At 42.2% G+C, this 26,910-nt stretch overlaps 4 protein-coding genes, 1 long non-coding RNA gene and 1 pseudogene across 6 annotated transcripts; 3 read left to right on the top strand and 3 right to left on the bottom strand.

The window, feature by feature from the left end:
• Nucleotides 1–1,495: 1,495 nt before the first annotated feature.
• Nucleotides 1,496–3,146, top strand: LOC130517832 (microfibril-associated glycoprotein 4-like; annotated as a pseudogene).
• Nucleotides 3,147–7,267: 4,121 nt separating this feature from the next.
• LOC130536185 (microfibril-associated glycoprotein 4-like) lies at nt 7,268–9,034 on the top strand. 2 transcript variants are annotated; one of them, XM_057051898.1, is made up of 7 exons: nt 7,268–7,361; nt 7,580–7,634; nt 7,739–7,915; nt 8,032–8,070; nt 8,154–8,250; nt 8,329–8,496; nt 8,608–9,034. In XM_057051898.1, the coding sequence occupies exons 2-7, from the start codon at nt 7,629–7,631 to the stop codon at nt 8,862–8,864; spliced, it is 744 nt and encodes a 247-aa protein (XP_056907878.1). In that variant the 5' UTR covers nt 7,268–7,361; nt 7,580–7,628; the 3' UTR covers nt 8,865–9,034. The 2 variants fall into 2 exon arrangements, with proteins under 2 accessions (XP_056907878.1, XP_056907869.1); XM_057051889.1 differs by having other exon boundaries at nt 7,321–7,425.
• Nucleotides 9,035–15,232: 6,198 nt separating this feature from the next.
• On the bottom strand, nt 15,233–21,257 carry asah2 (N-acylsphingosine amidohydrolase 2). The gene is made up of 21 exons (XM_057025286.1): nt 21,172–21,257; nt 20,604–20,716; nt 20,409–20,512; nt 19,667–19,810; nt 19,366–19,542; nt 19,108–19,235; nt 18,958–19,035; nt 18,762–18,882; nt 18,527–18,652; nt 18,226–18,312; nt 17,905–18,009; nt 17,676–17,757; nt 17,487–17,602; nt 17,294–17,388; nt 16,711–16,750; nt 16,513–16,611; nt 16,339–16,434; nt 16,017–16,163; nt 15,872–15,928; nt 15,695–15,783; nt 15,233–15,629 (listed from the first exon to the last, which is right to left on the bottom strand). The coding sequence occupies exons 2-21, from the start codon at nt 20,713–20,715 to the stop codon at nt 15,377–15,379; spliced, it is 2,256 nt and encodes a 751-aa protein (XP_056881266.1). The 5' UTR covers nt 20,716; nt 21,172–21,257; the 3' UTR covers nt 15,233–15,376.
• On the top strand, nt 20,603–21,127 carry LOC130521711 (uncharacterized). The gene is made up of 3 exons (XR_008949422.1): nt 20,603–20,738; nt 20,867–20,902; nt 21,010–21,127. It is a non-coding gene; the product is annotated as an uncharacterized LOC130521711 (long non-coding RNA).
• A 472-nt stretch (nt 21,258–21,729) lies between the features above and the next one.
• lect2.1 (leukocyte cell derived chemotaxin 2, tandem duplicate 1) lies at nt 21,730–23,417 on the bottom strand. The gene is made up of 4 exons (XM_057025442.1): nt 23,216–23,417; nt 22,497–22,608; nt 22,261–22,412; nt 21,730–21,997 (listed from the first exon to the last, which is right to left on the bottom strand). Exons 1-4 carry the CDS (start codon nt 23,238–23,240, stop codon nt 21,831–21,833), a joined length of 456 nt encoding a protein of 151 aa, XP_056881422.1. The 5' UTR covers nt 23,241–23,417; the 3' UTR covers nt 21,730–21,830.
• Nucleotides 23,418–23,523: 106 nt separating this feature from the next.
• bbs1 (Bardet-Biedl syndrome 1) lies at nt 23,524–26,803 on the bottom strand. The gene is made up of 7 exons (XM_057025359.1): nt 26,362–26,803; nt 25,757–26,147; nt 25,383–25,565; nt 25,179–25,310; nt 24,935–25,041; nt 24,742–24,862; nt 23,524–24,553 (listed from the first exon to the last, which is right to left on the bottom strand). The coding sequence occupies exons 2-7, from the start codon at nt 26,123–26,125 to the stop codon at nt 23,723–23,725; spliced, it is 1,743 nt and encodes a 580-aa protein (XP_056881339.1). The 5' UTR covers nt 26,126–26,147; nt 26,362–26,803; the 3' UTR covers nt 23,524–23,722.
• Between the last annotated feature and the right edge of the window lie 107 nt (nt 26,804–26,910).

Genomic DNA, 26,910 nt, shown 5'->3' with positions numbered 1-26,910 from the left:
TAAATGGCAGAGAAATTGAATGAGTATATTAAATCAAATTTCCAGAAGTAAAAAACAGTAAATTATGTTGGCAGCCACAAATAATTTGTGTTAAAAATATAGTATTCAATTGCAATATTACATGAAGACAAAGAATTCCTAAATCAACAAGCAATATACACATTGTACGGCTCCTTCATGCCCCCATATAGAACCTATTGTCTGGAAGTTTGGGATACAAAACAAAGACCGACTCAAAAATCATCCTTCAACGGGAAGAATAAGATTCATAACTGAGAGCACTCATAGAAGAACAAACCAACTCTTTGTCAAACTCAAAACTTTCAAATTCAAGGATGTGGATGATTTAAAAGCTATTCAATTCATGTACAAATTAAAAAAAGGTGTTACCAATATACCAAATTGCTCTAAATAGTGAAAATGGTTGCCATCTGAGGGGAAACTGTGTATAAAAAAAATAAATAAGTGAGAACAAATGTAAAACTCTGAATGTCAATAAAGGGAGTTCATTTATACAACAACTGTAATTAAGAAGTGGAAACATATACGACATTGAATAAACTGAAGCATATTAAAACACAATTACTTGGACTGATAGAAGATAGATGAACATACAGTTGAAGGGAATTATTTAAATTGGAACAGTAAATCCTTTGACAATAATTTTCTTTCAGTTTTATCTGTTTTGTATTTTTAAGTGTTTGTATTCTTATTGTTGTACTATTGTTGTTCTTTACTTGTCCTATTATGATAAACTCATTTTGAGAAATTTTATTTACTTATTATTAATAAGGAAGCTAAGTTAATTCTGAACCCAAACTCTTGTATGATCAGAACAAACTAGTTTTGTTACAAAGTTATTTTTATTTTTGCTATTTTGTTAATTTAATATGTTTGAGAATGAATAACATAAATCTAAAGTCTAAAGATTCTATCTATTCAATGATTTAAGCTAAGGCAGTGACACCAAGAGGTGGTCAGGAACAGCTAGCATTTACAACAGAACAGAAGATGAACGGAACAGAACTGAACAAAATACAAACAGAAGAGAACAGATCAGAAGGGAAGAAATCACATCTAAATGTTATTGCCCACATCTATACAGTCAGGGGTCAAGAAGGGTCAGAGTTTCTTGTGGGGAAATGTTGCTTCTTTTAAGGGCCTGTAGTGTGAAGCAGAGAGAGGAAATGAAGGAGATGGTGGACCAACAGGAAGTTTATGAAGTGTAGATGTGCGTTTAAGTATGAATGAGAATCAATTGAACAGCCTCCATTTTGGAGGTGGAAGCAATGAATTGTTGCTCCAGCAGCTTCACTCCATCACCAAAGGTTTCCTCCCAATTAACCCTCCAGTTGAAACAGACTTTGATATGAAACTCAGTATTTGTTTTGAACTAAATAAACAGTCTTGGGTGTTTGCTGGCTTATTCAGAACCATTTCTGTCCATAAAAGAGCAGAAATCAACAGTCAGACAGACATAAGCAGCGGTTCGTCTTTCTGAAGGTGAGACCATCAACTGTGTTTAGGTTCCATTTGCAGGTTCCTTCCAGGACCCAGCTTCTTGCAAGTATGATGGACCAGAGAGCTAAATTACATTTGATTTTGATGTTTTGCAGGTAGAACTACGCCCGGAAAGCGGCGACCCTCATCGTTACTAAAAGCTATTAACTTCTTGTACTGGTTTGATGTGACTTTGCTAAAATGTCTCACTCCATTTTCAGAGAATCACACCCCTGAATCTGCAGTTCTGCTTTCACACCAAGTCCCAGCATGAAGGTAAAGTGGGGAGCCCCAGTTGTTGCTGGTTTTCTGAAGATTGCTTTGAAACTAGCAGTTGGCTGTGTGATTGATCTGTTTAACTGATTCTGCGGCTGTTGCAGGGATCACTCGTCCTCCTCTTCCTCATGGCCCCAACACTGGCCAGTGGTCAACCAAATCCCGAGCCTGCAGACTGCAGTGAGGTCCCTGACATTATCAGTGGATTGTTCCCCATCTTTCCTGCTGGACACGGGTCTGAGATGTTGGTAGGTTTCTCATTTTTTCTGCCATCCACGACAGTCTTGACACTGCATTAACAGCTTTGACAGCTAGAACAAGAAACATTCCATTTCTCTTTCTATCCATTTTGTGTTGCTTTTAGGTTTTCTGTGACATGGAAACTGATAATGGAGGCTGGACTGTGAGTATCCTAAACATGGCTCCGTCAGAACACTCCAAACACCAAAACGGAAAAAGGAACAATCCTCTGTCCCATGTTGTTCTTCAGGTGATCACTAGTAGAATGGATGGAGAACTCAACTTCTACAGACCCTGGGACCATTACAAGGTTGGTTTCGGTATGCCTGATTCAGAGTACTGGATCGGTGAGTATCTCAGTTGTCTCATCACTTCATTGAACCTATCCAAATCTATATGAGGTGTGTTTGCCTGTGTATGTGTAGGTCTCGACAACATCTACTACTTGACGAGTAGTAAACAATATGAGCTTCTAGTGTGTTGGAGGACTTTGAAGGCAAAACTGTGTATGCTCGCTATGGTTCCTTCGCTGTTGGTGATGAGAGTTCTGGATATCAACTGACTGTTGGAGACTTTACTGATGGAGGAGCAGGTCGGGGATGAACATCAGAATGTTCTGGGCTTTCTGGTTCTGACTTACAGATGATTTGCATTGTTTGTGTTTTCATGGTTCTTTTAACTCTCTATTGTTATCTTTCTGTAGGAGACGCAATGACTTATCACAACCAAATGAAGTTCACCACCTTGGACAGAGACAACGACCTTTTAGACAAGGAAAACTGTGCCAGGAAATACCTGGGAGCCTTCTGGTACAATAAATGTCACACTGCAAACCCCAATGGGGTGTATCGCTGGGGCGCCGATGGTACTCTTTTCGCTGTTGGGGTCAGCTGGCAGCCTTGGAAGGGTCAAGACTACTCACTGAAGTCATTCATCATGATGATCCGTCCTGTCCAGTAGAGCTTTAGGGTCAATGCTCAGCAAAACCTTTTCTTCTTCTCTAAGATAGTCTGTAGCACAGTGTGTGATTACCTCTTGATTCTCTTCAAAGATTTGAATTGTGATTTCAGATACCTAATGTATCATAACATCAATCAATAAATAATCAATAAATATATTGAGCAAATTGATGTAGGACCTGTTTCCTCCGTGGGTTGTTCTTGCATAGATTCTATGATGTGTCAACATTTCATGAGTCAGCAGATAATTTTGTTTAACCTTGATCTCTTTATCAATGACAAAGAGTTGATCGCATAAGATTAAAATTGATTTCTTGTTAGCAATGTAAAGCTGCAACCTCTGGTCTCCTGATCAATCTGATAGATTCTTTTACTTACCGTAAACACTACTTTTTTCCTGCGTTGGTGAATCATCATCATCATCATTGATGATGAGGCTAACGGCCTACCTGACTAGGTTGCCACTACTTCTGTTACTATTTTGGGAAAGTATTCTGGCTTCTTTTCTTTTTTGAAGGAAAATATTCCATGGTCAAAGATCACATTTGACTTAAACATCATGGCTCGGTCAAATGTTTCAATCCAACTTCAACTGTAGGTCACATGGTACAGTTATTATTCAAAAGCAAAAATCAGATTTGTCCAACTAACTTTTTGTTTTCTTCTTGTACTATTGTTGTTCTTGTCCTATTATGATAAACTTATTTTGAGAAATTTGATTGATTTATTTTTAATAAGGAACTGAAGTTAATTCTGAACCTGAACTCTTGTATGGTCAGCACAAACTAGTTTTGTTACAAAGTTACTTTTATTTTTGCTATTTTGTTAATTTAATATGTTTGAGAATGAATAACATAAATCTGAAGTCTAAAGATTCTATCTATTCAATGATTTAAGCTAAAGCAGTGACACCAAGAGTTGGTCAGGAACAGCTAGCATTTACAACAGAACAGAAGATGAACGGAGCAGAACTGAACAAAATACAAACAGAAGAGAACAGAGCAGAGCAGAACACAGTAGAACAGAGCAGAAGGGAAGAAATCACATCTAAATGTTAGTGCCCACGTCTATACAGTCAGGGGTCAAGAAGGGTCAGAGTCTCTTGTGGGGAAATGTTGCTTCAGCCGGTGTTTTTTAAGGTGTGAAGTAGAGAGAGGAAACAAAGGAGATAGTGGATCAACTGAAAGTTTATGAATTGTAGATAAGAAATAATTGAACTGTACTGGAATCATTTGAGTCACACGACTGAGTTGATAGATTAATTTGACTTTTGATGCAGGAATATTACTGAATCACAATAACTCCATCCTGGAGGTAAGTGACATCATCATTTCTCTTTCGTACAAGCTCGTTGCCCTTCCCCACTTGGACCTATATCACTGCCTTTCCTTATTCTCATCAGAATCACTTATGTAGTTGGCCTTTCTCACTTACTTTAGTGATACTTTAGTGTTATAAACAGCTTTGCTATGTGTGTGAAACGAGCTAAATTTAGTGAATTAGCCATGTTATCATATTTTCCCAGTCTTAATCATACTAAATCAAGTTTCTAAAGGCAAAAAAGTGTATGCTCCAATGCAAGACACCCTTTTAAACATGTCTTGCAGGTCAGTGATCACCTTCTACCTCCAAAATATATTTAGATAGATGACTAAACTTGACTTTCTCATCGCCAGGTTGGATGTTCTTGATGTTGCGCCCAAGTCATCATGAAGGCCTGCAGGCACCCCAGTAAGTTTCTCCACTGTGTACACGTGTTCTTCTGAACAATGCTACTTGTTAAATCCACAACATTTTCAGTCCTTGATGATGCATGTTGATAAGTGGCCCAAGTCTGGGTGGGAATGAAGAAGATTCACAGGCTCAGGTTCTGCACACTGGAAGATGGCACAGACTCTGAAGAAAACCAGGAGAAAAGAGATGAAGCTGTAGGTGTAAAGATGCAAGTCAAGGAATCACACATTAAAATAGTCTCTAGAACTGAGAAGCATCGCAAAGCTCAGGAAACTACTGACGCAGCATGATGCTGAAAAGTTAGTCCATGCATTTGTTATTTCCAGGCTGGACTATTGTAATTCTTTATTATCAGGGTGTCCAAACTCCTCTCTAAGAAGCCTCCAGTTGATCCAAAATGCTGCAGCCAGAGTTCTGACAGGTATTGACAAGAGATCACATAACTCCTGTACTGGGTCTCTTCATTGGCTGCCCGTTAAATTTAGAATAATTTTTAAAACCCTTCTTTTGACCTACAAGGTCCTCAGAGGCCTAGCTCCATCCTACCTGGAGGAGCTAGTGACACCTTACCAGCCCAATAGACCGCTCCACTCTCAGAATGCTGGTCTACTTGTGGTTCCCAGAGATTCTAGGAGTAGACTGGGGGGGCGTGCATTTAGCTACCAGGCTTCCCTGCTGTGGAACCAGCTCCCTGTCCAGGTACGGGAGGCTGACTCCATCTTCTTGTCATATCACCTGGGCAGGAGACTGACTGGAGCATCTGAATGTGCCACAACCAAATACCAGTGGCTCACTTAAAAGACTGGCCGTGACTTCCCTCCAGTGCCAGATAATAGTGCAGGTTACAGTCTGTACCAGCACCAGAGGTGCACTTTTTCTTTCTTTTGTTGCCAAGTGACAGTCACTGTGCTCTTCTCTCCCGCTTTTTCCCCCCTTTTTTCAGTCTTCACCTGTGGCATCTTCAGGGCTTTTTGTTTGTTTTTTGGTATTTTGCCCTGGGAACTTAACTTGCTGTTGTGTTTATTTTGGAATCAACTCACATCTACTGACTTTTCCTGTATTCTAGTTCAATTTTCCGCCAAGACGGTCCATCACAAGACACAAGCAACTCAAACAAGAAACAGGATAAATGGCAGAGAAATTGAATGAGTATATTAAATCAAATTTCCAGAAGTAAAAAACAGTAAATTATGTTGGCAGCCACAAATAATTTGTGTTAAAAATATATTATTCAATTGCAATATTACATGAAGACAAAGAATTCCTAAATCAACAAGCAATATACACATTGTACGGCTCCTTCATGCCCCCATATAGAACCTATTGTCTGGAAGTTTGGGATACAAAACAAAGACCGACTCAAAAATCATCCTTCAACGGGAAGAATAAGATTCATAACTGAGAGCACTCATAGATGAACAAACCAACTCTTTGTCAAACTCAAAACTTTCAAATTCAAGGATGTGGATGATTTAAAAGCTATTCAATTCATGTACAAATTTAAAAAAGGTGTTACCAATATACCAAATTGCTCTAAATGAGTGAAAATGGTTGAAATCTGAGGGGAAACTGTGTATAAAAAAAATAAATAAGTGAGAACAAATGTAAAACTCTGAATGTCAATAAAGGGAGTTCATTTATACAACAACTGTAATTAAGAAGTGGAAACATGTACGGCATTGAATAAACTGAAACATATTAAAACACAATTACTTGGACTGAAGATAGATGAACATACAGTTGAAGGGAATTATTTAAATTGGAACAGTAAATCCTTTGACACTAATTTTCTTTCAGTTTTATCTGTTTTGTATTTTTAAGTTTTTGTATTCTTATTGTTGTACTATTGTTGTTCTTTACTTGTCCTATTATGATAAACTCATTTTGAGAAATTTTATTTACTTATTATTAATAAGGAAGTTAAGTTAATTCTGAACCTGAACTCTTGGATGGTCAGAACAAACTAGTTTTGTTACAAAGTTATTTTTATTTTTGCTAGTTTGTTAATTTAATATGTTTGAGAATGAATAACATAAATCTAAAGTCTAAAAATTCTATCTATTCAATGATGTAAGCTAAGGCAGTGACACCAAGAGGTGGTCAGGAACAGCTAGCATTTACAACAGAACAGAAGATGAACGGAACAGAACTGAACAAAATACAAACAGAAGAGAACAGAACAGAGCAGAACACAGTAGAACAGATCAGAAGGGAAGAAATCACATCTAAATGTTATTGCCCACATCTATACAGTCAGGGGTCAAGAAGGGTCAGAGTTTCTTGTGGGGAAATGTTGCTTCTTTTAAGGGCCTGTAGTGTGAAGTAGAGAGAGAAAATGAAGGAGATGGTGGAACAACAGGAAGTTTATGAAGTGTAGATGTGAGTTTAAGTATGAATGAGAATCAATTGAACAGCCTCCATTTTGGAGGTGGAAGCAATGAATTGTTGCTCCAGCAGCTTCACTCCATCACCAAAGGTTTCCTCCCAATTAACACTCCAGTTGAAACAGACTTTGATATGAAACTCAGTATTTATTTTGAACTAAATAAACAGTCTCTGGTGTTTGCTGGCTTATTCAGAACCATTTCTGTCCATAAAAGAGCAGAAATCAACAGTCAGACAGACATAAGCAGCGGTTCGTCTTTTCTGAAGGTGAGACCATCAACTGTGTTTAGGTTCCATTTGCAGGTTCCTTCCAGGACCCAGCTTCTTGCAAGTATGATGGACCAGAGAGCTAAATTACATTTGAATTTGATGTTTTGCAGGTAGAACTACGCCCGCAAAGCGGCGACCCTCATCGTTACTAAAAGCTATTAACTTCTTGTACTGGTTTGATGTGACTTTGCTAAAATGTCTCACTCCATTTTTAGAGAATCACACCCCTGAATCTGCAGTTCTGCTTTCACACCAAGTCCCAGCATGAAGGTAAAGTGGGGAGCCCCAGTTGTTGCTGGTTTTCTGAAGATTGCTTTGAAACTAGCAGTTGGCTGTGTGATTGATCTGTTTAACTGATTCTGCGGCTGTTGCAGGGATCACTAGTTTTCCTCTTCCTCATGGCCCCAACACTGGCCAGTGGTCAACCAAATCCCGAGCCTGCAGACTGCAGTGAGGTCACTGACGTCAGTGACCTCACTGACAATGACAGTGAGGTCATTGTCAGTGGATTGTACCCCATCTTTCCTGCTGGACACGGGTCTGAGATGTTGGTAGGTTTCTCATTTTTTCTGCCATCCACGACAGTCTTGACACTGCATTAACAGCTTTGACAGCTAGATCAAGAAACATTCCATTTCTCTTTCTATCCATTTTGTGTTGCTTTTAGGTTTTCTGTGACATGGAAACTGATAATGGAGGCTGGACTGTGAGTATCCTAAACATGGCTCCGTCAGAACACTCCAAACTGTGAACAAAAGGAACAATCCTCTGTCCCATGTTGTTCTTCAGGTGATCACTAGTAGAATGGATGGAGAACTCAACTTCTACAGACCCTGGGACCATTACAAGGTTGGTTTCGGTATGCCTGATTCAGAGTACTGGATCGGTGAGTATCTCAGTTGTCTCATCACTTCATTGAACCTATCCAAATCTATATGAGGTGTGTTTGCCTGTGTATGTGTAGGTCTCGACAACATCTACTACTTGACGAGTAGTAAACAATATGAGCTTCTAGTTGTGTTGGAGGACTTTGAAGGCAAAACTGTGTATGCTCGCTATGGTTCCTTCGCTGTTGGTGATGAGAGTTCTGGATATCAACTGACTGTTGGAGACTTTACTGATGGAGGAGCAGGTCGGGGATGAACATCAGAATGTTCTGGGCTTTCTGGTTCTGACTTACAGATGATTTGCATTGTTTGTGTTTTCATGGTTCTTTTAACTCTCTATTGTTATCTTTCTGTAGGAGACGCAATGACTTATCACAACCAAATGAAGTTCACCACCTTGGACAGAGACAACGACCTTTTAGACAAGGAAAACTGTGCCAGGAAATACCTGGGAGCCTTCTGGTACAATAAATGTCACACTGCAAACCCCAATGGGGTGTATCGCTGGGGCGCCGATGGTACTCTTTTCGCTGTTGGGGTCAGCTGGCAGCCTTGGAAGGGTCAAGACTACTCACTGAAGTCATTCATCATGATGATCCGTCCTGTCCAGTAGAGCTTTAGGGTCAATGCTCAGCAAAACCTTTTCTTCTTCTCTAAGATAGTCTGTAGCACAGTGTGTGATTACCTCTTGATTCTCTTCAAAGATTTGAATTGTGATTTCAGATACCTAATGTATCATAACATCAATCAATAAATAATCAATAAATATATTGAGCAAATTGATGTAGGACCTGTTTCCTCCGTGGGTTGTTCTTGCATAGATTCTATGATGTGTCAACATTTCATGAGTCAGCAGATAATTTTGTTTAACCTTGATCTCTTTATCAATGACAAAGAGTTGATCGCATAAGATTAAAATTGATTTCTTGTTAGCAATGTAAAGCTGCAACCTCTGGTCTCCTGATCAATCTGATAGATTCTTTTACTTACCGTATTTTCACGACCATAAGGCGCACTATATCAAAAGGCGCAGTATCAGTTATGGGTGCTATTTCTGTATTTAAAACATACAAAAGGCGCACCGTATTATTAGGCGCATGCTGAAACATACAGTAAAAAATGACAGCGGAAGTAAAACAGTGAGTTTCGACACATTTATTGAACAAAATATTCATTCTTCCGCCACAAAACCATCAAAGTTTTCATCTTCTGTATCTGAATTAAACAGCTGCACTATTTCAATGTCCAACATCCTGAATTCCTCTTCTTAATCATCTGAATCGGACTCACCGACCGGTTCCGGTTCAGCGTTGATTTTGTGAAAGCTCTTCCAATACATGAAGACGGTATCATAGCCCGTGCGTCTACAATCCACCCGCATATGGTGGCATAACTTGCCCGCCGCTGCCTCATAGTCTTTGTGATGGAGTGTTCACCTTCCGTCATCCAGCACTCTGTCCGTTTCCGTGGCAGCCGAGAACCACGGTGAACGACGACTTCTCGTGCTCTGTTGTGCGTATCGCCACCGTGCTGGTCCCTTTTTCTCCACTTTGTGGGTCAAAGGGATGTCAAAAGTCAGAGGGATCTCATCCATGTTGGTGATGTGGCTAGGCGCGGTTATCTTGTCGCGGCAGTAGGTGCAGAAGATGGCCACCCTCTCCTGGTAGTCCGCGGGCAGCCGCTGCGCGACAGTTGTCCTCGCGTGTATGAAGAGATGCCGCCGCCTCATAAAGCGAAAACACTAAGATTGCTCGATTGCCATTTTCAGCTGCATATTCAATGGCCTGCAGTTTAAAGTAAGCCTCATTCATACGCGTCTCGCTTGACCGGCGCCATTTTAGGGGATCCTTACGCGTAGGTGTGCCGCTAATCGATTGGCGGAGCGTTTACCGTAGTGCACCCACCAAAGGCACACAGCAGATTTTGGAACTCAGTCCACACAAGGCGCTCCATATTATAAGGCGCACGGTCCATTTTTGAGAAAATCTCAGTGTTTTAGGTGCGCCTTCCAGTCGTGAAAATACGGTAAACACTACTTTTTTCCTGCGTTGGTGAATCATCATCATCATCATCATTGATGATGAGGCTAACAGCCTACCTGACTAGGTTGCCACTACTTCTGTTACTATTTTGGGAAAGTATTCTGGCTTCTTTTCTTTTTTGAAGGAAAATATGTAAATGTTAATGCCCCCATCTATACAGTCAGGGGTCAAGAAGGGTCAGAGTCTCTTGTGGGGAAATGTTGCTTCTTTTAAGAGCCTGTAGTGTGAAGCAGAGAGAGGAAATGAAGGAAATGGTGGACCAACAAGAAGTCTATGAAGTGTAGATGAGAAACAATTTAATTTCTGGAACCATGTGTCATGTGACTAACAGAGTTTTCATATTAAATTTGGCTTCTGATGCAAGAATATTGCTGAGTCACAATAACCTCCATTCTTGAGGTGCGTGATATCATCATTCCTCATTCATACGAGCTTGTTGCCCTTCCTCACTTGGACCTGTATCACTATCTTTCCTTATTCTTAACAGGATCACTTATGTTGTTGCCTTTCTCCCTCATCACAAACAATTTAGTGTGATAAACAGCTGTGCTATGAGTGAAACTGTCTAACTTTAGCTAATTAGCCGTGTTATCTGCCTTGGTATTTGATATATTTTCTCAGTCTTAATCATAATAAATCAAGTTTCTAGATGCAGAAAAGCTGTATGCCCCAATGGAAGACACCCTTTGAAACATGTCTTTCAGGTAAGATCATCTTCTGCCTCCAAACTATATTTAGATAATTGACTAAAACTGACTTTCTTATCAGCAGGTGGGATGTGCTTGGTGTTCTGCCCAGGAGTCATCATGAATGCCTGCAGGCACCCCAGTAAGATGAATTCTGTTTCTGCACAGTGAACACATGTCCTTCTGAAGGATTTCACCATCTGATGATATTTCATCAATTTTCAGTCCTTGATGCCTGTTGAAAAATGGCCCAAGTCTGAGTGACAAGGAAGAAGATTTACAGGTCCAGGTTCTGCAGACCACAGCAATGGGACAGACACAAATAATTCATAGAAATTCAGGATTTAAGGATAAGAAATCATTATCACTGAAAATCGAATGTGGCGCTTCCCAAGGCTGTGTTGAGACTATTACTTTATTTATGGACACAAACAATATATTTGAGGTTTCCAATATCTGAAATATTTAAAAGACCTTGATTTGCATATGACACAAATATTAACTGCTATGGGGACAACCGGAACACCTCTTGGATCCGGTGGTTGTATGAATTACTGAAACTGAAGAGCCTGTTACGTGGTGGTAGAGGACCCGAACGTAGGCCAGGACACAGTGCTGGAGTGGTCAAAAGCTTTATTTACAGGGAAGGGGAGCACACATTGATGATAGAAATCGTCCTCCTGGACCGCAGGGGATCGGGAGGCAGCGTCCGCCCGTCACAGGTCCACTGGCGAGTCCCCAACCATACGCAGTCCCCCTGGACTGCGGGGAACTCGGAACACCGGTGGGTCCTCAATCCGCAGCAGTCCCCTAGGACCGCGAGGACTCGGGAGTCTGGCGCGACACGCTCACCACACAAAAGTGCCCTGAGACACTGAAGGCAGAGGCAGTCCTCCTAGGCTGCAAGGGGAGCAGGAGCGGTCCTCCAGGAGACCAGGAATAGGAGCGGCCCTCCAGGAAAGCCGGGAGCTCGGGGACAGGAGCGGCCCTCCAGGGCAACAGGAACAGGAGCGGCCCTCCAGGGAAACCAGGAGCACGGGAACAGGAGCGACCCTCCAGGAGACGTAGAGCACCAACACACGACAGGGGAAGCGACCAAATAGCTCCCCGCAAACAGACACCCTACCAACACCAAGGAACCCGAACAAACACCCACACTAGACAAACAAACACATTCCCTACATGAACAGACACCCCGGCACTGACAGGCAGGCACAACCTGCTTAGGGGTGCGCCCGCCTGCAGTGCCAGCTGCACCCAATTGTGCTCAACACCACACCCTGCAGGCCAAAGACAGACACAAACCAGAAATCCCAACAGAGCCTAATTATTTAAATACACACTAAATCTAAGACTAAATTTATAATATTTAAAAATCAAGCAAGTTCTGCAAACACGGAACTCGGGATAAATTGTATAGAAATTAAATTTTTAAATGAAATCAAATTTCTAGGACAAATAAAAGAGAGTAAATTATGTTGGAAGACACTTAGAATTTATGTTACAATAGAAATGCTTGAAATCAAAGAAATCCTAAATAAAAAAGTGACATGCACATTATACCGCTCCTCCCTACTCCCATACATAATCTAGTGTCTAGAATCTAATCTAGAATCTATATTGTATGAAATAACACATACAAAACAAATGCAGACCCAATATTTATCCTTCAAAAAAGAGCCATAAAATGTATAAGTAACAGCACTCAACTTAAAAATTAAAACACTCAATTTATTTATAAATAAATTGATGGGTTTTTTAAAATATTTTTTTTGTATAAAATTTACTTCATCCTACTTCCTTTTTGAGCACAATCACATCTCTGCCCAGCATAAAGCTAATATTGTTTTGCTGATTTGTTACACAGTTTTTATTTTTGCTATTTTGTTACCTAACATAAACTAAAATCAAATGATAAAAAATTCTATCGAATCAAGGGTTTTAGCTAAGAACAACAGAGCATTTACAGCAGAAAAGAACATAAACAAAAGCAAACAGATTTGAAGGGAAGAAAAATAAAATAGAGGTCAACATGAGTGTCCACATCTGTACAGGTCAGAAAGGTCAGAGTCGCTTGTCTAGAAATGTTTCTGGGCCATGTGTATTAATGTAGTGGGAACTATAGTGAAGCAGAAGGAGATGTGGACCACCAGGATCTTTATAAAATATATATAAAAAAACAAGATGAATTTATGGGAATCAATGCCAAATGACACTTTTCAGATTAATTTTGGCTTCCAATCAAACAATGTTGCTATTGTGTAACAGCCTCCATTCTAGAGGTGCTACCAACAAAGTGTTGCTCCAGAAGCTTCACTTTATCACCAAAGTTTTACTTTCAGATTAACTTTCTGGTTGAAAGAGACTTTGATGTGAAACTCAGTATTTGTTTTGAATTAAATAAATGCTCTCGGGTGTTTGCTGGCTTATTCAGAACCATTTCTGTCCATAAAAGAGCAGAGATCAACAGTCAGACAGACAGAAACAGCGGTTCCTCTTCTCTGAAGGTGAGACCATCAACTGTGTTTAGGTTCCATTTGCAGGTTCCTTCCAGGACCCAGTTTCTTGCAAGTACCAGAGAGCTAAATTACATTTGATTTTGATGATTTGCAGGTAGAACTACGCCCGGAAAGTGGTTTCCCATCTCTCCATAGACCCTCATTGTTACTAAAATCTGTTACTGTTTTTTACTGGATGTGACTTTGTTAAAAATGTCCCACTATGTTTTCAGAGAATCACACCCCTGAATCTGCAGTTCTGCTTTCACCCCAAATTCCACCATGAAGGTAAAGTGGGGAGTCCCAGTTGCTGGTTTTGGGAAGATTGCTTTGAAACCATCAGTTAGCTGTGTGATTCAAATATCAGTTTAATTGGTTCTGTGGCAGGGATCGCTCATCCCTCTTCCTCGTGGCCCCAAGACTGGCCAGTGGTCAATTAGTTCCCAGGCCTGAGATCACTGACAGTCCCGGCGGAATCTACCCCATCATTCTTTCTCAAAGCAGCTCAGACTCGATGGTAATTTTCATAAGTTTCCTACCATCCACCAAAGTCATGTCACTACATCCACACATCAGTTTGTACAAAAAACATTCCATTTCTCTTTCTATCCATTTTGTGTTGCTTTTAGGTTTTCAGCGACATGAAAACTGATAATGGAGGCTGGACTGTGAGTATCCTAAACATGGCTCCGTCAGAACACTCCAAACCATGAACAAAAGGAAGAATCCTATGTCCCATGTTGTTCTTCAGGTGATTAGTAGTATATTAGATGGAACAGTCAACTTCTACAGACCCTGGAAGTATTATAAGGTTGGCTTTTGCAAGTCTGATTCAGAGCACTGGATCGGTGAGTATCTCAGTCGTCTCATCCATGTTGTAGGTTCACTTCATTGAACCTATCCAAATCTATAATATGAGGTGTGTGCCTGTGCATGTGTAGGTCTCGACAACATCCACCACATGATGAGTAGTAGAAAGCACGAGCTCCGAGTGGTGCTGGAGGACTTTGAAGGGAACACTGTGTTTGCTCACTATGGTTCCTTGGCTGTTGGTGATGAGAGTTGATTGTTGGTGGATTTTCTGACGGAGGAGCAGGTTATTGAAATAACACTGTCATAGGCTGAAGAACATCACAATTTTTTAGGCTACCCAGTCTTTTAAAGCAGCTGCTGTTACAGAGACAAGTTACAGAGACAACGACCGTGCAGACAAGGTCAACTGTGCCAGAAAATTCCTGTACCTTCTGGCACAATAAATGTCATCGTACAAACCCCAACAGGGTGTATCGCTCTTTACGCTGTTGGGGTCAGCTGGCAGCCTTGGAAGGGTCATGACTACTCACTGAAGAAATACATCATGACGATCTCTCTTATTTTTATTTTTTTTTAAAAACTTTCTTCTCTCTGCAGACTGGTAAAGGATTATTCTACTATCGCCAATAAACAAGATAATAACAATTATAACATTTTGATTTCTGATTTAAAGTATTAAAGAAATCATCCCACCAAGCTAAGAAATGAAAAGAAAATCCTAAAATGTTAATTAGATGTCTTTACCTTGATTCTTCAGGCAGTGAAGCAATCTTTTAGATGACGAATAAAGGAAGAACATGATAACTTATGGTCATCAGCCTTGCTCCTCAATGAGCATATTGATTGAAAGACTGTTAACTAATTATCAATAATTCATCATCCATAAATACATTTACTCAGGAAGAAAATTAACCTGATGCCACAGACATAGAAAAATTACACTTCAAATCTAAGATTTTTATTATACAGGCTTTTTCGTCCCACTAGTGGATATAATTTAAAATTAATTTGATACAGGCGATTACATCGCTTGCTTCATAAACAGAGAAGTGGACTCTCAGAATTTCATCTACCCAAAACATCACATCAGTAATAACTCATTCTCTCTTTCTTTTGCATCCTCAGCTCTGCCTCATAATATCGTTGAGAGTAAAAACTTCCGGTAACACTGAAGACATCTGACGTGCCCTCATATGGCGTGATGACTGGCCGCAGGGCTTTCAATTGCTTGAAGTGACCAAAGTGTTTGATCCTGTAAAATCCACTGGCTGCTGATGGTGGAATGTACCATTCGACTGTGGAGTTACTCTGCCGGTTTGAGCCCTTCAACCAATGGAACCTGCCACAAGAACCCACGTCAGCAGTCTGCTTCATAACAGATGTAAACGCAGCACAATGATCTACCTGGTCTCCCAAGATGCATCAGTGTGGACAGTCTTCCAGGTGTCTGTCCTATTGTCATATATCTCCACTGTAACAAAGGTTTTATCTCTCTAAAAAGGTAGAAGAAAAACATGGATGTTAAACAGAATGTTAACCTGAAAGGCAAGTCAAACACAAAAATGGTTTTTCTATTCTTACGATGTCTCCAGAGTGTCTCGGGTTTCCTGCAATGAATGTGATGGACACAACATCTCCCTGTGGCACATAACCAAATATTAGTGGTGTCTTCAGGCTGAAAACACTGAGATCTGAATGCTGAACCCTGAGGAGCACACGATCCTACCTTTCTGTATACCGGATAAACCTGCTGCACAACGTCGCCAAAACTACTGTTCTCAGGCTTCCTGTCGACCCCTGCTGCCGTCATAAGGTTGAAAAGTTTCTTAAAGAATGGTGGCTGGGGGCCCGTGGGCAGCTCTGACACATTGTCCTGAAAAGGAGGACAAGACCATATCATCACTACCTATAAAGTGAGCTAACAGTAACACAAAAGCCCAACTTTTTTGGTTGCTCTGGAGTGTGTTTTGAGGGTCCACTTGAACGTGTCTTAGCATATTCTAGATTGTGCTAAACATAAGAAGATTGGCCAGCAGTGTCAAACCTGCCTGTGCAATGGCTCTGGCCAGTCCTCTGTACTTCTGCAGGTATGCGCTTAGAGTGTGCGGCCCAAAGATGGTTGAGGCACCTTCATATCGTTGCACCTGAAAAGCAACAGGTCACATGGTGCTGTTGGCACTATTACTATGGATAACTGACTGGTAGATCATAGCAGTGTGTACCTGGTATTCCTCGAATGTGGTGATGTAATGAGTGTAAACATTACTCAGACCGGCGATTACCACCTCTACATCCCTGAACGCACCCTCGGACTGAAGTTCCTGGCACACACACACACACACATATGGTTACTTGAGTCCCTGCTGGTGGGATTAGATGTGCATAGGTATGTCTATGCGTGGGTTCAAGCTCCATCTTACCTGTTTCACACTCTCACGTAACCTCCTCCCTGACATGGTTCTGTTCACATTCAGATCAGAGCAGTTGGTTAGGTTCTACCACCAATTAACTTCTGATCATTTACAATGTTAACAATAATTTAATGGCACTGAGAACATTAAAGGTTCGACAGATTTGGAACCATCTAGCGACCTTAAGATTTGTGCTATCAATCGAATTACAATTAGCACAGGCAGACAGGAACGTATACTTTAATGCTTTATTTGATGGGTGGAGAAGAATGGAACCCATAAGATGTGAGAAACAAAACAAACACACACTAAAGAAAGTATTTTTCTTCCCACTGAGGTTCAGTAAAGTCCATTTAAATGTAACCACCCATTACCACAATGAAAAGTAGAAAATATCTGGTATAATTTCAAACTGTGGGTACTCGTGTCATTCATTGACTTCCTGTGTTTAACCTAATGAAACAGCACTAGATCACCATCTAAAAAAACACAGATAAATTATTATAATTGATTATAACTAATCAACCCCTTTTTCGTCACGTATAACGTTAAAGCCATCAATAACAGTACGGGCTTTTATAAATAATATTACGTGATCTCGCCAGGAACAGCGACCACAGCGACAGAGCCGATGGTGATGATCTGAACATCTATGATCTTAGGATGCCAAGGCAATGGCCAGTTCATCTACACATACACACAAACACACACAAAATGGGGAGTTAAATTCATGTTCTTGATCATTTTCCATTCAGTGATTTTTACAGCTGATGTGTCGCCTGTACCTCCCCAGTGCTAAACAGAATTGGCTTTGGGTGATGACATTCCTGTGTCTCATTGGATGGTTTTCCCACGATAACATCTCTGATGCCATCCCAGAAGGGGTCACCTTCCACAGATCCTGCAGAAAGACAGACAGAAAATCTTCGAACCCTAGCCCTCTGACATTTGAATCATAACAGAACCAGAATCACCTTGAGTGAAGTTCAGGTCTCCTCCTCCATCTGTGGTACCTGCTGCGAAACTGTGACCCAGAGCTGGTTTACATGTGCTCACCTGAGAGACACACGAGCACAAAAGGACAAAGCTTTTAGCAATTTTAGAAGGTACACATCATCATGACCCTTATCTATAGCCTGTGGATAATTTGCTGTCATATTAGTTTGGAGTCTGTGATGAATTCACTGATTCTACAATACAAACCGTGTGTGTGCTGTTGATCTGGATCGTGACGTTGGTCATGTCGACCCACTGGTGAGCAGAATGAAGGAAACCAGTGACCTCTTCCTTTGCATTAACATACAGCTCCTGCAGGGGGCAGCAGACACACATCATCATTAAATTAACAGTTGATTCCTGTGATTCCTACGGTCAGAATCATCTTGATGTCCATGCCCCACTGAGCTAGGTTTATTTAAACATAAGCTACATCACATGGGATTGATTTTTAACTTTAGATAATTGATGAATAGTTGCCCTAATTGGTTTGCTGCCACCTTAGGTGCCAGGTGGTATTGCAGGTACCTTGGCTTTCTGGTAGATGTTGTGTGCGATGATCCTCGTGCTTTCAAACATGTCTTCTCCTGGTCCAGATGACTGACACATCTTTGTCTAGCCAACACACGCACACACACACACACACACACACACACACACACACACGCACACGCACACACACACACACACAGAGTTGACATTTTCGGCTTTAGAATACCTTTTTCAGAACATTTGTGAAGACATTCGTTTGGTTATCACAGCATCTAGGCTATTCAAGGGGTTTAGACTTGGATTTAAGGTTAGATTCAAGTTTAGTTGATGTATTTACCCCTCCTACAGGACAGGAACTGTTCAGGTAATCACAGGGCAGTCCAGTGTTCACACAGTGAGGTCCTTTTGTGTTTGGACTAACATCACCAAGGTTGCTAGAGGAGAATCCAGCGACAAAGCCTCCCTGATCACACGCACACGCACACACGCATGCACAATATTTATCGTTATTTCCTTTTGTCCATCTGATATTCAGGTGTTTCAGGTGTGGAATGTTCATGTGTTGTTTTTACATGTCCAGGAAGCTCTCCAGGGTTCTTGTCCTGCTCCATCAGGTAAGACGCATAGCCCATGTTGTCACTACTCACCATGCGGTTAGTGTAATTCATGCTAACAGCATGAACAGCGAACCAGCTTTCAGAAAAAGGAAGGAGTGAATACATAATTTATGATTCGGGAAAGCAATCTGAACCACCCTTTGTTTTTTACCTTAGCATACCAATCCCATTTCCATCTAGATCTGTGAACTTCAACACCAGCACTTGTTTGTCTGTGTTCCACTTGTACCTGAAGGCACCATTTACAATGTCTTTACATCAGTGGAGTGCATGTCCAGTAAAGGCCTGTAAAGTGACGTACCTGTTTCTCTCCTCTTCTGGATTGTTCATGTATGAGTGAGGACTCCTGTTGACACTGTTGCCTTCCAGCTCTCCTCTGCTCCTGTAGATCCTGCCAGGCTTCGTGTTGTTGTGGGCTATATCTATACTCTGGAGAAAAGGTCAGATCTGTATGAACATGTGGTTTTATTCAGCTGGATATCTTATTGAACATTGTAAAAACTGGACACCAAATTATAACATAGATCTTAATAGATGTTGATCAAAAAAAGTGACAAACCTTGACGATGCCATTAACTAGTGGCTGGACGGATTCTTTGATGTAACCTTTACTGGTGATCATGAACAGGGTGTACTGGAAATACCCAGCTAGTCCAGAGTGTGTGTGTGTCCCACTGAGAACAACGTTGTCTTGACGATACAAGTTGCCATATTTTGCCTTCAGCGCGTTCAACACCTGCACACATTGTTTTGGGTAAGTATTATGTCACTTCTGCATCACTTCCTGTTTAGAGTTCAGCATAATCTCCTTAGCTTCACTGGTCTACTGTTAGCACATCTAGCAGTCTACTGTTTTTCACCTCCAGTCGTAGCCGTTGTGAAACCATCCCCACATCTGCAGTAACAAACACGACTCTCTTCCTGCCATCGTCAATGATGAAGGCTCGGCTGTACAGGCGAGTGTGTATGCCTGCACCTGTCTGCTTAGTGTTAGCGTAGCCCATCTGAAAAAGATTGTAACATGGCAGATAAAGCTGTATCATTTGAATGATGAGTTCTGTCGTTTTTAGTCCTCTTGTTTGTCCAGATGAAGGGACGCATTGTCTGCAAAGAGATGCTGCCCTGGATTTGTCCTTGATGATCACAAATAGGTATTTCAAGCCTATCAGCAGTCATAAAGATAGGACAATAACAGGACTCTGTGGGGTTATACATCAGTTCTATCAGTTTGGTGTATTTGATTACGACAGAGACCATAAAGATTATCAGCAAACCCACACTTGAACCGCACAATTGGATTTTGCTGCAGATTAAAATCACATTTCAGGAAACACACGCCTGATAGCCTAAACAAAGTTCATTCCTCACTAAAGGTTTTCTTATTTCCTAACCTAGACCGGCATGAGCCTACACTCCACACTGTGTCATTTTAGGACACAACGGGTACTTTACTGTCCGCAATGTTGAAGAATTAGTCAGGAACCGAAAGCTGTCTGAAGTAGACCTTGCGAGCTGTGCTCTACACAGGCCATCAGCTGCCTGTGGCCATCACAGCTCAAGCTGTGGACCAAAGGGAGGCCGCTCATGCGTTCCTCTACTGACCAAAGGTATTTCGGCCGGGGGTCCGGTACAGTCAGCTCGGCCCACGCCGATCAGGTATGGTTTATGTTCTGTCTCTTGGCTGGGCACAGGCGTTGACTCCAGCCCTGTCAGAAAGACAGAAGTACAAAAGTGAACTCTTTGACTTGCCATCTGCAGACATCTGACTTGCTGTTGTTAGAGCGTGCTTCTTTTTACCTGGGGCTGTATTCCTGGTGAACATCAGGGTGATGAGTGTCACAATCCCTCCAGTCACAAGGACTACCAGGATGGCCACGGCACCACAGCTCACTGTCTTCTTGCGTGCCATGCTGTGGGTGGGGAAAGGCAGAAGTGTGTGTTCTTGCTGTTTAAACATGTTTCTGGTGGCACGTTGAACTTTTTCCTTAATGTTGCCTTCTCTCTTCCACCCATTTACACTCTGTCTGAAATGATCCCCCCTGTTTCTTTTGATTTCACAGCTTCTGGATCTGATCCATTAATGATTTCGAAAGAAAGTAAGCACTTCAAGGTCGCTTGTGGAAAGCGAGCATGAACCTCAACCATGACAAATGGCGAAAAAACATCGACAGAAATAATTTTACACCATTTTTTGTGATTACAGCACTCAAAATAACAAGGGATATGTTTGGCCTCTCAGATAAGAGGCTCCGCAGCACCATCACCATCATCACCATCATCACCATCATTGATTCGTTGCAGAGGAACGAGAGGAACGAGAGGAACGAGAGTTGAGACATGAAATAATGCTGTGGATCCTACTCACCTTTATCATGGAGACAGAGCGTCGTTGTGTTGACTCAAACTGATCTCATTTGTCTTTATCTACCTGATAAAGTTTCTCACTCCAAAGGTTGCTCTCCCGACTCTCACACGGGTTATTGATTATGAATTGATCATTACATAAGCAAAACAATCCACTTTAAAGCTTTGCCATTTATTTATTCTGCTTTATTAAATCCCCATGCAGAGTGTGAACATTCGCCTCATTTTTCCTCCAAAAGTGTTCAGGGGTCAGTTAGTGAGTCCAGAGATGAATGAATGAATGTCAATTGTCAGATATTGTCAGATAGATTTAAAAAACATAATAACTGTATCTGAAACCGAGACACAGAGTTATTCTGATATTGTAACATTAAATAATTCACAAACAGCTTCAAAATTTGGTTTACAATGTTATTTGATGCTGATTAAAGGAAAAAGAAAATTTGTTGCTAATTTAACTGGCGTAGATTAATATTCTGTTTATCTTGTTCATATTTTGCCTTATGTCTGTTTTTAGTTGCGTATCTTCTCAGTATAAATGAAGAGAGGGGAAAAAAAACACTTTTTCTTTTGCTTTTATTAAAGAATGAAAGAATGAATGAAGCTGCGAGCTTCAGGACAACGCCGGAGTCCCATTGGTTATGTTGCCTCTTCAGCTCATCAGAAATATCCTGTGGGGTCAGATTTGTCGCACATCTGCACATGCACGTGTGAAGTTATTCCAGGGTAGACGGTCTGCATGGGCAGCATGACCCCGATCCGTTCGCCCTTCCTCAGCGTCCCAGAGACTTTATCAGGACGGACGCAGAACAGCTTGAAACAGAGATCTGCAGGGGGAGATAATAAAAACAAAACCATCGGGATATCAGGAATGGTGACATCTGCCTGGGAGAACAAATGTGAATGAGATTACGGATGAAACACCCCAAACAAAATCACAGTTCATCTAATGGCACAAGCTGTTCACAGATCTCTTCAGAAAGTCACAAAGAATTTCAGCTGTGGCTGTTGCATGCTAACCAACATGAGACTACAGCTAACAGGTGACATGCTAACAGGCGGAGGCTAAAGCTAGTGAGCGTGAACGGACTTTCTCCTCTCAGGTTGATGCCGTCGTTGATGGCCTTCTTCGCGGGGTCGGTGTAGACAATAACCCGTCCATTGAGTGTCACATCAAATGGAGCATAGACGACGGCGCCATCACTGCACGCGATATCCAGACCTTTGTGAGTTCGGGCTCCACTGAAAGGCAGCAGATATTCCATCAGAAACATTCAGTTTGGGTTTTGTGTAAATCACCATCGGGTCATTTTACTGTCTTGTTACCGTCTGGCCCCGTACTGCCCTTGACCCCAGCTGTCTGAGGTCCTCCTCTGGTTGGTGGGGTTTCCTTCACATAGCTGTCCAAACTTCACAGCATCACAAAGACACACCAGAGCTACACATACGCCGCGCGCACGCACACACACACACAAGCACACACAGTGAATCCATACATTGTGTCAAAATGGATTTTTTGGTTGTTTCTGATTATTTAGAGCAGTGGTTTTTAACCTGGGTTCGATCGTACCAGGTGAGTCATTCTCAGGGGTTTGGCATTACTAGTCTAGCAGCGACAAAACTAAAGAAACACTTCCTTAAGCTGCATGGAGCTGGGGGAAAACAAGAACACAATGTTTGCTGAACTCGAGGCGAAGAAAGCCAGATTCGATGAAAAGGCCACGCCATCGCACGCAGTTGCTTACCTGGTCGCATGTTTTTGTGTGAAAATCACGTCTGAACAGTTTTGTTCACGCACGGTTGATTTAGAATTTGAAAAAAAATCACAACGTTCACAACAAAGAAGGGTTCGTTGAATATGAAACTGGTGGGATTCAGTACCTCCAGCAAGGTTAAGAACCACTGATTTAGAGGAATACATTTGGAGCTTCAGATGGAGAAATTTCACCTGACCCGATTGCAACACACATTTAGTTTGAGCTGTTGAAAGAACTGTTAATCTTGCATAAATCTAAGGCTTAATCCAAAAATTTAAAATGTCTCACCCAGCAGAACGAGGATTTGTCTCATCCTGAATGCTGTTTCTTCCAAACCTTTCTGTGGGTCTTTCCTCCCTGCAGCTTTTATAAAAGCCAGTGTTCCTCTTTCGTTACAAGGGAAAGTCCAGTGTGATGGAAGGAACTAAGTAAATATGACGTTTTGTAATCAGGAAGGTAGCTGAAGTGCAACTGGTGGCGATTGTGTTATTACAAAGGGAGGAACCTGCAGTAAGTGACCTGCCGTCTACCTCTAAAACATGTTTTGCAAAAATTAAACAAAGAGCACTGCTATTTAATCCAATGCTGACACAAGCTGAAAGTCACAAACTCCTTTTTTATTTGCTTGAGCACATCGCTAAGAAAATACTGAAAACTTGCTCAGAAAAAAGATTCGACAAACTGATGGTCTTTAAATTATATTAAAATATTTCTCTACATAACTTGAGTCATGTTTGACCCTTTTTATTCCTGTCCCAAGTTCAACTGTCGGTTCTCTGAGGAGCTGAGATCTTCTCAGCCCAGCATCAGTCCCTCGCTGATGGGCATGTTGATGTGGGCAGTCAGCAGTGGCGAGCTTTTCCCCTCGTGCAGGACAAACACTTTTATGATGTCAGAGATGCCCCGGTCGCTGGTGCACTCCACAAAGGTCTCAATGGGGTAGACAAGTCCAGGGACCAGCAGGGGGATCCTCATGTAGGAGGTCCTCATCTTATAGAGGGTCTCATCGTACAAGATGCTGATGGCCAGGTTCATGACTGGCCGACACGCCGCTGTGTTCTGTATATTCAGGGTCAGCTTGAAGGATGGGCCCAATCCCTGCACCACAGCGTTCATCTTGAGAGGCTCGCTGAGACTGGAGGACATGGGTGTCAAACTGGACTCCAGAGCCTTTAAGTAGGCTTTGGCAGTGGCCAGTCGCAGGCGGCTCAGGTCCATTTGGAAGGCACGGTGCATAACTGTGCCGCTCTCCCGCTCCCGCATCATCTGGTCCACGTACAGCTTTGTCTTCTTATGTGTGTTCAAACGGACGCTCTGCGTCAGGGGCGGACCAGGGGTGCTGTCCTTGTCCTCGAAGGCTGCAGTTCTCTTTAGGATCTTCACCAGTAGGCCTCCTCCCTTAGTGGCCATGATGAGGGTTCCATCCTCACGACCATACCGTCCAAAGCAGATGCTGGTAACGGCATCAGGCGTCCTGATGGTACTCAGCAGGTTCTTGTCACGGTATAAATGCACCTCACAGTTGGCCAGACCCACCAGAACCGCCTGAAAACCCCTGGTGGGAAGGTCCATGGTTGCCATGGTAGTAATGGGAGCAGGGAGGCTGATTTTCCATAGCTTCTTCCCCTGAGAGAAAAAAATAAACAGAGTATATGACCTGGATCCTTCAGTCGGGGTCCTCTGAGACCTAACAACAGCATCAGCACCAGATCAACAAGCATACAAACAAGTAGAGAAGTGAGGACATATCTTTTTTAATCCGTGATCATTGGCAACACATGGGTGAGAACACAGAGTGGCCTGTGATGTTGTACCTTCTGTGTGAAGCCATGTAGGCTCTCGTCAGTGCCGCCAACTACCAGGTTCTTCCCGACTCGGACCAGGCCGACTGGGTGAGATGAAAGCTCAATGCAATACTTGGGCTTTTCTGATTCCCTGTGGAACATGAAATACATTAGTCCGCTGGAAAACTTACTGACCCGGAGTCACTGAGCAGTACCGCCTCACCTGCGCAGGACGTAGATGCTGCCGTTGCGGCATGCCACCGTGACACGAAACTCCACATCATACTGACCCGTTACGTTCATCATTGTGGGAGCGGAGGGCAACACCATCTGCAACAGCACCAGACTTGTTGACAGGTTTGAGCCCCCAGGACACTAGCCTGACCCAAACACCCTCTTATTTGCCTGTCAGCTGAAAAAAACTGTAACCACACAAAGTTAGCAGTTCTTCAACTAGCTGATCTCACCTTGGACAAGATGATAAAGGCTTCGGGGTCGAGGATGTAGACGTGGCAACTTTCGGTTCCAATCACCAGGCAGCTGACACCGTCGTCGTCGCTGGTACTCTTTTTCAGAGTCTGGATGCAAGTGATGACGGTCTAAAAGGCACATGACCTTCTGAACACCACATTCCTCAATGTTCCCGCATGACATCGAGCTGCAAGCTTTACCTGCCGTTTTACCGGCTGCTGTTTGTGCAGTTGGACAAACTCGTCCATTTCACTGGGCTCCAACGACAGGAAGCTGAGCGAGCGGACAGACAGAGGGACATCAGCCTTATTCCTGATGCTCTCCAACATCTCCTTCAGAGACAGAGGGTCAATCTGCCCCTCCCTCGCCTGCTGCCACACGTCCTGATCAATCAGAGCACAATGAACAACACACCCTTCAGAAAATCTGAAATAAATCTTTAAAATTGACACAGCTACTGCACAGCGAAAACAATAAAAGTGGCCACTCTGAACCAGCCTGAAGAAACACGCAGATATTTAAGGAATAAAATGTGAGTTGGCAGCCAATAGAACATCAAGATAAGAGCTCAGACCTGCTCCAGGCTGTTCACGTCCAAGCCTGGCAATGTGAACTTGAAATAAGGCCGCAGGTTTTTGTAGATATACACACAAGGTCCAGATGCTACAGCGACAGCGGGGACGCGTGGCTCGTGCAGGTCCATGAAGAAAGAGACCAGACCGGTTGGCAAATCCAGCAGGGCGCTCTCACTGCTTAGTGCTGTGCCGCGGTACACTTTTAGCTTCATCCCCAAGGAACCAGACCCTAGGTCCCCTACCAGGAGCCGGTTCTCCCCATCCCCATTCAGATCTGCCAGGTCCATGCACGACGAGAAGGTGTACAGGCCTGCCACGGGATCGTAATGAGCATCCAGCCACTTCCCAGCATCACTGCTTAACTCCATGATCACCAGGGTAGATGGTAACCTGTGGCAATCAGTTATTAAAGAGATTATGTCCTGAACGAGTATAACAAGTCCGAATTTACGCAGAACAATATTTTAATAAAATCACCAGTAAGCGCAAATAGTAAAATAACGTTTATGGTAGCACTATGTTGTTGTTAATTTAATGTCTGTACAAGCGTCAACAGCACGTTTTAATCCACAGTCTTCTCTGTTGTCACAATGAAGCTACTCACCGTTGTCAGGGAAACGGAGTCGTAACGACCTCTATTTGCCTGTAACGCGCACCTTTCACAAGTGAATCGTTACAAAAAAACCAAAACCAACCAAGGTTTATTGTCAGATTTATTCCAGATAAAGTGTTAAGACGCTAGCTTCTCAATCTAAGCACATAATACAGTAATCCTGTCAGCGCCAGATTTGCACCCGGAACTCAAACCGCTCCGTATCACTTCTGCGCATGTGCAGGTATTTAACACACGTTTATTTATTTATTTTAAAGAAATCCAAACTGAGTTGGAAAAACTCTAAAAATGCCCCTGTAATGTACAGCATTGTGCTAGTTACTAAAGCATATTCATTGTGCTCTGTCTGATTAAACACTGTAATTTCCCGGAACTACAACACAGTATAATGTCTGGTCAAATTATACGGATATACACAATACTGTATACGCACTTAAAATACGTTACACATACACACACGCACACACACACGCACGCACACACACACACACACACACACACACATCTATAGAGAGAGAGGGAGAGAGAGAAAAACTGTTT

Source organism: Takifugu flavidus, chromosome 1 (assembly GCF_003711565.1).
Source record: "Takifugu flavidus isolate HTHZ2018 chromosome 1, ASM371156v2, whole genome shotgun sequence".
NCBI lineage: Eukaryota > Metazoa > Chordata > Actinopteri > Tetraodontiformes > Tetraodontidae > Takifugu > Takifugu flavidus.
This window is presented reverse-complemented; position numbering and strand designations above follow the sequence as displayed.